Raw genomic sequence first — 10,188 nt, 5'->3', positions numbered from 1 at the left:
TCAAAAACCCTTGGACGGGCATTATTTTTTACTTTACCGTTGCATATTTTCTTTTACACTGGGACTTCACCTTGCAAGAAACATAGTATTTTCAATAAATAAATAAAATCCTGGAGGCTAGCATTTTACAGAACGGAATGATTATTTTAACAGGTAAGAAGATTTTAAAAAAACAGCACTAACCTAACAGAACTTTGAACAAAACTTATAAATAAAAGATAATTCAACGGAAATAAAACATTTATCATTTCTGATATTAACAGAAAAGCATGACTGTAAGAAGATTAACAGAAAAGTATGACTGTAAAAAGTTGAAAGACAGTTCATAGTTTTGTAAACATCCAGTTTTTTCACAAGATCCAAATGCTGACTACTCCTAAGACCAACCAGGACCTGCATCTGAGCCCATTTGGTTGAATGATGGGGTATCTGGCAGATTACAGTTTCTTGTTTGCATGCCACTGTTGTTAGTACCAGAAAAACCATTCATGCCTTCAGGGAAAAGTTGACGCTGCTGGAGGAAAGTTGGTTGCTTATAGTGCTGCTGCTCATTCAACTGGAAAGCCAACTTCGAAGCTGAAAGATCAGGCTGTTGTGAAGACACTGCCAAGTGTTGTTGTTTCTGCTGCTGCTGCTCATTCATATCAAAACCCGAGTTTACAGTAGAGAAGTCCGGTCGTTGCTGGGGCATTGCTACTTGAGACTGCCGCTGCATGCCTTGCGCCTGTGACACAATTTTCACATGAGTAACGATATGTTATAATTAAAACTTATGTTTGGCTCGTTAATCAAATGATCTTAACAACCTGAGAATGCATCTGTGCCTGAGGCTCAGGCTGGGAATCAAAATCAGCAAGTCTGGCAAGAAAAGTCAAGTTATCCTGAAGCTTGGTTTGATATCTGTATCAGGTTATAGGAATAATACCGTATAAGTAAGCCAGGACACAAGCTTAATTATTATTAGCAATACACAATATGATAAACCATAGATAACAATGGAGAAGGCAACCACGCCATATAGTGAATGACACTTGCAACAAATAAATTCAATAGCAAGCTACAACTCTAAGGTAGTGTTTAGCTAGCATATGAATAGAATGGAAGTAGACATCTTTGCTTCCATTCTATGCAGTGAAGTCAAAATGTGCCACACTTTCTTAATGACATGTTTTATTTTATACATACACATCACTAAACATTTCCAGTTATGTTCTAACTTGCCTACCAAACACTACTTTATATTCATCAACCAGAAAGACAGAGCTAATTTGGGGCAACAATATGAGAGTTAGCGCATGGCACACAATTCATAAAAAGAAAAAGAAGAAAAATGTTCTTTGTCCAATTAGTATACATGTTATTTTCATTTAAACATTTCCATTATTCATGGCAGCTATGATCATATTAGATATCAGACATGTCATATTTAGATTAAACTCCAAGTACATAATAATAACTGTTGATTGAATGGGTAATAGTGTGATAGAATACATACACTCATAGCAAAAATCAGGAAATGGTAAAACCCTTCAAGAACATTTTTATTTTAACACTAGTTTGAGCTACTGCTAAAAATGTGTTCTCCTAGAAATCTCTTGTAATAAACTAATATACATTTAACTAAGTTATGACCAATATTTCACCACTGCAAGAATGAACAAGGTACAAAAGGATATAATGGTTAAAATGGAAGGATTATTTCTACCATGTGATACATGAACATGTAATTCATAATTGCAACCTTCTGCATTAAAACTTAAGCATCCGGATTTATCATACAATTAAATGTTGGCAGAGAATGAAACATACTCCTTTTAAACACTTTTTCATTAATTCTTATTTTCACATTAAGTTTCATTTATCAAATCACATGTGCTACAATCTAAGAAGAATAACCTGTTTTCCTTGTTTTTCATGCGTAAGCCAGGCCCACTTGCAGTTTTTCAACCGAAACACAAGTTGTAAAAGGATGAAATGTTTGTGTAAAGTAAAGGGTTTCCAAGCTAACTACCATAGAGTACTAAATTGTACTCAATAAAATTCAGAAACACAGAAAATGATTCAGAGACTCATGACAGAAAAAAAAAGTGCAACTGAAACCACTTGACAATACCTAGAATCAAACATAATCAATACAACTTAAACACAAGGAAAAAGAGATGGCTACTTACGGGGCGATCTCGGCGTACTTCCCTTGGCTTTTTGCTTCCATTATTGCCAGTATCAACTCCTTATTCTCCTCCAAGCACTGCCACAAGTGAGAAAAATTCAGGTAAAGCAACACATAATTATTTCAATTAAAGTTCCAAATCCAATCTTTTCAGCAAAGTGCATTATGCATTATGCATTCATCTTAATATGGATAAGAAAATGAAGTTTATGATTGGATTGAACAAATGTAGTAAATCTAAGGAAAGAGAAAAAACGAACTAATAACTTAGGGCACAAGGAAAGAAAACACACATTTGATGACATTTCCAAAACGCTAAGAACACAACAAAAAAGGATAAGAGGGAAAGGTTACATTTTTATGGAATTCAAAGATGAAAATACGCGTGTATAGATAAATCTATAGATATAACGTAACGGTGAAAAAGAAAACGAATATGAGAAATTGGTGATGGGAAAAAGTAGGCACCTTTTGAATCTGTTCGGTTGATAACATAGTGAGAGGAAGATCACCGTTCATCATTTTGTGCTTGTTGTTGTTTGAGAGTGTGAAACCCTAGCGTTTCTTCTTCTTCTTCTTCCCCTGAAACTGAAACTAGTTTTCCGAGTTCAAATGTGCAGTTTTCGCTGTTTATTGATTTCTGCATTGGTTTAAATAAGAGTTTCTAGTAAAAATAAATAATGATATTCAATATTTTAAAATTAATATTTTAGAAAAAGGAGAAAGATATTACTTTTTATTGACTTCAAATTTTATTTATTGTTTTTTAATTCTAAATCTTTTTACTATTATTAATTTTTGTGAAAAGTTACATAAAATATGTTTTTATTTGACTTCTTATCAAAGGAAGATACTATTGTTTATTGAGTAAAAGAAATATTTATTATTTATTAATCATAATTATTTAAAAAATTAAAAAATAAATAATATGTTTAAAATAATTTTATACTGACAACCAATAATTGAGATATATTTTATTAAATTGCAAAAGTATTTTAGAATTACTTATAGGAATTAATTATTATTTATTGTCACTGTAATTTATATTATCGGTTCATCACCATCATCCGTTTGTATTATTTTATAGGTTTTAAAATAAAAGTTAAACTTATTTCAATATTCAACGTCTTTCAATTAAATCTTTACTTATATAAATAATAGATTGATTTTTAAAATAAAAATTAAATTTATTTCAATATTCAACGTCTTTCAATTAAATCTTTACTTATATAAATAATAGATTGATTATTAAATTCGGTGTAAAATTATTTAATATTGTTACTGCAAACTTTTAAATTTATTTTATAAAAAGTTACATAAAATTATTTTTTATTTGATTTCCTATTAAAAATATAAATTCTTAAAAAAATTGTAGGAGACTCCAAAATATAAATCTTCTTTACAAAAAAATAAAGTTTATTGGTTAAAAGCTATTTAAAACAATGGATTTTGTTATTTAATAAAGTAGAGTGCAAAAGAAATATGATTTATTTTTTGTGTTTGTTTATCATAGAAAAGTTAATTTAAAAACAATTATAAAATATATTTTGTTTTGGAAATAATTGAAAATAAGAGTCTCTTGTAAAACTAAATAATGACATTTAATATTTAAAATTGTTTTTTTAGAAAAAGAGAAACATATTACTTATTATTTGACTCAAAATAATATTTTTTATCTTTTAATTATATATTTTTTAAAGTATTAATAATATTTGTGAAAAGCTACATAAAATATGTTTTTATTTGATTTCTTATTAGAATAAGATATTGTTTATTATTGAGTAAAACAATTATCTAATATTTACTAATTGTTAAACATAAGTATTTTAAAAGTATTAATAATTTTTGTGATAAGTTACATAAAAGAGGATTTTATTTGATTTCTTATTAAATTTTTTTTTATATGAAGGTAAAGACTCCAACATATAAATGTTTGTTCTAAATAAAATAAAGAACGAGATTAATTGTTATATAAAACAATATATAAAAAGTTTTGCATTGTCAATCAATCGCAATCATTCGTTTGTAATATTATTTTACTGATAACTAAAATAAAAGTTAATCATATTTAATATTTAAAGTTTTTAATTAACTAAATGGTAAATTATTTTTAAATTGTCAGGGTGTCATACGGTGAACTGGACTTTTTTTGTTTTTTTATCGCAATGTCGCGGTTAGCAAGAGTCGCCACCGACTTTTCTTTTATCCAATAAGAAAAGGTGGAAAAGAACAGGAAAAACCTTAATTTAGATTTTGGGTTCGGGAGGTACATTATACAAAGGGAAGGTGTTAGCACCCTTTGTATCCATGGTTATCCATGGGCTCTTAATTGCTCGATCACTTATATTATTTTTGTCTGAAAAAAAAGTGTTTGTGAATTGTTTAGAAAAATTGTTTTGAAAAGAGAATTTAACTTTGTAATGATTCTTGTATGAATGTATACAAAGTGATTATCTCGTTTAGTTTTGAAAATTGTTTAGAAAAATATAACTCGGTAATGATTCTAGTATGAATGTATACCAAGTGGTGATTTTCTGAAGGTATTTTGAAAGGTGTGAGGTGTGAAAAAATGTTTTAGGTTGTGAGCCAGCAATTAAGAGTTATACCGACCCAAGGTCTTTATGAGTATTTCCTATCCTTATGAGGGTAAAACTGTCCTTATTATTGAGAAATAAGTAGTTTTATCCTTTGGATGTAAAAGGGTCATCGTAGGGTCATCGATTGGTCATTGAAGGCAACAGTTACGAGGATACCTTAGCATTCGAAGGGACTATCATCTTTTAACCGTAGGCAACATCGGAGGGTCATCGAGGGACAAAGTTGTATATTCGAAGGCAACATCCGAGGGACTATAATTTATTTTATGATGATTTAACCGAAGGGTCTTTGCTAAGGGTATCCCCACGTTCGCGGGACATGACCGTAATATCGTAATCGTAAGGCAACAAAGAGAGGTCCAAGATCACTTATTCAAAGGCAAAGTTTTACAATTAATTATATAATTAGGATGAAACTCCACATTAAAATTATTAAAAATAATATATTAAAAAATTAATACATTAGAAATTAATACATTAAAAATTAATTTAGGGTGAAACTCCACAAGGGTATCCCACAAATAAAGTGGAATACTTAGCCAATAACCTTTTCCTGGGATATGTGAACCTTTACGAAACTCAAAAAAAAGAAACATGTCAGAACACCAAATCAGGGTGCAATCGAAGATTACACCGGAGAAATATCACAACAATAAATAGGATAGGATAAATAATGCATGGCTATGATAAAAAAAAAAAAAACAGACTAGAAGAATCAGGTACTGTCTCGTTCGCCTCTGCCTCGCCTAGCGAAGGCCACGGATTTTGAATTTGAAAACAGCCCCATGTTAGGAACTTTGAATTTTATGGCATTTTATCACAGGAATAACATGGTCAAACATTCAGGGTATTCAGGCATATTTAAATTCCCATACGAAAGCAAATTATATATCAACATTTAATCATGATGCATTATATATGTAGATATGGCCAATTGAAAGTATAAACAATAGAGATACGCAAACCTGTTTGCCAATTCAAGGTTGAAGGGATTGACCACTTGTAGTATCGGAATAAGTTAGGCAGCGGGAATTGGACGACGATGGCTTCGGTGCAGATGGGCTGCCTTCAGGGTTTCTTTACTCTGAATTCTCCGGGTAGGCAGGGTTCCTATGCCAAAGTTTCTATCCGTCCTTCTCTGTTCTCTCTCTTTCTTTTTCCTCAAGGTTTTGTTCCAAGGAAACCTCAGAGTGTTTTGCTTCTCTTCCTTCTTTCTCCAGTAAATCTCCCAGTCTAAACTCCAAGTCTCACTCCCCTACTGAAACTTCAGTATTTATAGACTAATTTCGTGGGTAATGGGCTTGGAATGAGGGAGACCCAAGTCCAAAATAATTTGTTATATTTTATTTATTTATTTATTTTAATTATTTAATTAATTAATTAAATTTTTTTTTTTTTTTTTTTTAGGAAAAATGATGGGTAATTTTTGGGGTATGACAGCTGCCCCTGTTCAATATTCTTGGACCGAGAGAGTTAGAATGGTGTATACGTCATTCGTGGTCTGGAGGTGGAAGATTATTGAACACTAGAATGCCCCAAAAATTTGCACTTGAGAATCGACAGTTGGTCTTGATGGAGATGGGCTTAAAGATGCCATCCGGGAGGTTTGATGACGAAAGCTTCAGATCGCGCCGTATATTAGGCTAATTTGAAGACATGGGTGCCACACTGGGTCGTACGTTAGACCGTATAATGAGTCATCCATTAGGCTGCCGACTTCGCTGGGGAGTCGGAGTGTGTCATATGCTGTTGGGGATAAAGGATCAGAATGGACCATACGCTAGATCGTATCTGAGTTGCAGAATGAGCCGTACGTTAGGCTGAATCTGATGACGAAAGGGGTAGTCGTACGTTAGACTACACTTCAGAAATGTACCGTATGTTAGGTAGGATCTGATGATGAAAGGGGTAGTCGTACGTTAGACTACACTTCAGAAATGTACCGTATGTTAGGTAGCATCTGAGGGGATGGACATCCGAACGGGTCGTACGTTAGACCGTCGCAGAATGAGTCGTCTGTTAGGCCGCATCTGATGATGAAAGCGGTAGTCGTACGCCAGACTACACTTCAGAAATGTACCGTACGTTAGGTAGCATCTGAGGGTTGTAAGATCCAAACGGGTCGTACGTTAGACCGCGTTGGGGTTGTTGAAGTTCAGAATGGATCGTACGTTAGATCGTATCCGAGTTGTAGAATGAGCCGTCCGTTAGGCTGCATCTGAAAAAGAAAGTAGTCGTACGCTAGACTACACCCCTGAATGTACCGTACGCTAGGCAGCATCTGAGGATTTGAAGGTCCAAATGGGTCGTACGTTAGACCGCATTGGAGTTGCTGAAGAAGTCATATGTTGGGCTGAATCAGAATGAACCGTACGTTAGGCTGTATCTGATAACCTGTATATGTTGTACTTGCAATAAATGTCTGGGATGGGCTTAGAGATGCCATCGTTAGGAGGATATCGAAGTGTTGTCAGAATGAATGTTCCCATGAACTGTATTTGAAATATGTATCTGAATCTTGAATGTGATTGATAAAGGTGTCTGTCTGAATGAACCTTCTACTTTGACTATATCAGGAGGATAAATAACCTGCAAAGAAAAGTTAGCTTCATGCTATGTCATGATGTATGAGATGTTTCGTGTTATGCTAAAATAAATGCGAATGTTGTATGCATGCGTATGCTGTGAAATGATGTAATGAATGAGTTATGCGTATGAGAAGTTCTGCTTGGGGACTCTACTGGGGAAAATAAATCCCCATCTACTGATTGGAGATATTTGTAACGATGACCCTTTCTCGGCAGGGGGTTCTTGATTCTGTCTGATGGTAGAAATATTCCACAGATCTTGGCTGAGGATGGATGAGATGATCAATCTGTCTGATGATGCCGACCTCTGTTGGGGAGTAACTGGCTGTGCCGGGGAATACTGCTAATTTCTTCTGAGGAATAACAGACTTGCTGGGGAATAGAATTGGTAGCGGATTCATTGGAAGCATGGTTAGACCTTCTCCTCGATCCTGAAGTCGGGTAGTAATTGCTATTGCTATTCTACGCATATTTTTGGTAAACATTTATCATATTCAAATGCACATATTAATTCAAATTAAATCAATGGACATTTACGCAACCAAAACAGAAAAGTAAAAACAAAAGCATCTTTTTTTTGAAAGAGGGTTGTATTGATTTTGAAAGGAGGCCTTTAAACAGGCAATTTGTGTACAAGGAGACAGAAATCCTAGTAAGAGGAAATTGTCGAAAACAAAGAGAAAGCTATGTGGAAGAAGTCCTATTGATTTTAAGCCTACTACTGTCATTATGTCTTCGAGCATCTCATCCCTTGCTGTCGGATAGAAGTGATTGGCTTGGTCAGTCCCTCGAACTTGGATGAAAGTTGACTGAGAACGGGACATAGTCATACGCTTTAATCCCTAATTTTTGTCTGGACCGCCTTTTCAGGTTTTCAGTCCACCAGGATACCCTTTTTTGCCCAAGCCGCCTTTTCAGGTTTTCGACTTGCCGGGTGTACATTTTTTATATATCCCTAATTTTTGCGAACCCTTTTGGTTCGCCGGGATGCCCTTACTTTTGCCTAGATACGTCGATCTAGCGGGTCTCTTTTATGCGTAGTATTTTTTAACTATGTCCGCGTTCACGGGATGTGGGAAGTCTTCACCATCCATAGTAGCGAGTATCATGGCTCCACCAGAGAATACCTTCTTAACTACAAATGGCCCTTCGTATGTGGGAGTCCATTTGCCTCTAGGGTCAGTTTGTGGTAGGATGATGCGTTTGATTACCAAGTCGCCAAGTTGATACACTTGTCTCTTGACTTTTTGTTGAATGCCCTGGTCATGCGCTTCTGATATATCTGCCCGTGACATACAGCCGCAAGTCTCTTCTCATCCATCAAATTTATCTGATCGAGTCGAGTCTGAATCCATTCGTCCTCGTCTAAGCCCGCCTCTTTCATGATCCTTAGAGAGGGAATCTGAACTTCCACTAGTAAGATGGCTTCCATTCCATAGACTAAAGAGAACGGAGTTGCCCCTGTCGTAGTGCGCACTGAAGTGCGATAACCGTAAAGAGTAAAGGGTAACATCTCATGCCAGTCTTTGTATGTTACTGTCATTTCTCGCATGACCTTCTTGATATTGTTAGCAGTCCCCACGGCGCCGTTCATCTTTGGCCGGTACGGAGAAGAGTTATGGTGTTTTATTTTGAACTGCGTGCAGAGTTCAGTAATCATCTTGTTGTTCAAATTAGTACCATTGTCAGTGATAACTCTTTCAGGAGACAGCAGGTTTCTCAAATAGGTATTTGATAGAATCCATCTTAGAAGTCAATAAGGTGGTATGATTCAACATATACTGTCTTAGTCGGCGAGCAGCCCAGGCCAAAGCACAGCAAGCTTTCTCGGGCTGTGAGTATCTTGTTTCACAGTCGGTACCTTTTGCTAAGGCAGTATATGGCATGCTCTTTTCGACCAGACTCGTCATGTTGCCCCAACACACCTCATTGAATTTTCTAACACGGTCAAATACGTAATTAAAGGTCTTCCTTCAACTGGTGGCATCGGAACTGGAGGTTCTTGGCGATATTTCCTGATTTTGTCATAAGCTTCTTGGCATTCATCATTCCATACCATCTCTTGATTTTGTCTCAGTAATTTGAAGATGGGTTTGCAGGTAGCAGTCAAGTGTGGAATGAATCGGGCAATGTAATTCGAGTGCCCCAAGAAACCTCTGACTTCTTTCTTGTTTATTTCAGTACCCAGATTTACAATTTCAATTGATTCCTCATGCGGCTGTATAGTCTTTTCTTCTTGCAGTAGTCGGGCAAGTTCTCCAGGGACTTCACAATCTTCCTCGCTTCCATCCTCGGCTTGGTAGATCGGATTTTCAAAGTCATAATGAACAGTAGCAGAGTCATTACCAACAGGATCCAGAGTGGATATGGATCGGCAAATTGTTACGTGAGTGTGTGCAAGAAACATAGCTTGTTTGAAAAATGACAGGAAAGATAAAGAGCGCAATATTTGAATGCAAAAAGTCCATTGATCTATTGAATATGAATATGCTTATGAAAATGACAAACCCCTAACAAATTAGCCATTGTGCCTCGGGCATAGACACAATGCTTTAAGAAGTTTGATTGTAAAAGAAAATTAAAATTTGCAATTCTAGAATAAACAATAACAATTACTCCTGACTAAAGGAAATCGGGATAATGTCTTCAGTCTTCCAATTGTTGAGTCCGTCACCAATTGTTGGGAAAATCCAGCTATCCAAGTCGCAATCACTATCAGCATCTTCCATAGCATTAATCTGATTTTTGACTATCTTTCCAGAGTTAAACCCCAGGCCAGCTTTATCAGACTTGTACGGTACATTGATCAGTTGACCCCAACCAGCACGATCAC

At 35.2% G+C, this 10,188-nt stretch overlaps 1 protein-coding gene across 1 annotated transcript; it reads right to left on the bottom strand.

The window, feature by feature from the left end:
- Window positions 1-222: 222 nt before the first annotated feature.
- Window positions 223-2,836, bottom strand: LOC127081461 (GRF1-interacting factor 3). The gene is made up of 4 exons (XM_051021712.1): window positions 2,639-2,836; window positions 2,172-2,248; window positions 807-900; window positions 223-724 (listed from the first exon to the last, which is right to left on the bottom strand). The coding sequence occupies exons 1-4, from the start codon at window positions 2,690-2,692 to the stop codon at window positions 377-379; spliced, it is 573 nt and encodes a 190-aa protein (XP_050877669.1). The 5' UTR covers window positions 2,693-2,836; the 3' UTR covers window positions 223-376.
- Between the last annotated feature and the right edge of the window lie 7,352 nt (window positions 2,837-10,188).

Source organism: Lathyrus oleraceus, chromosome 5 (genome assembly GCF_024323335.1).
Source record: "Lathyrus oleraceus cultivar Zhongwan6 chromosome 5, CAAS_Psat_ZW6_1.0, whole genome shotgun sequence".
Taxonomy (NCBI): domain Eukaryota; kingdom Viridiplantae; phylum Streptophyta; class Magnoliopsida; order Fabales; family Fabaceae; genus Lathyrus; species Lathyrus oleraceus.
The sequence above is the reverse complement of the archived record's forward strand: the minus strand, read 5'-3'. Positions and strand labels throughout refer to the sequence as shown.

Bases quoted from the DNA above. Each gene is read 5' to 3' on its own strand.
- LOC127081461 (XM_051021712.1), bottom strand. From the start codon at position 2,692: ATGATGAACGGTGATCTTCCTCTCACTATGTTATCAACCGAACAGATT. The intron at 2,249-2,638 runs GTGCCTACTTTT...CACTTGTGGCAG, and splicing joins CAACCGAACAGATTCAAAAG to TGCTTGGAGGAGAATAAGGA. The intron at 901-2,171 runs GTAAGTAGCCAT...AACCTGATACAG, and splicing joins AAGTACGCCGAGATCGCCCC to ATATCAAACCAAGCTTCAGG.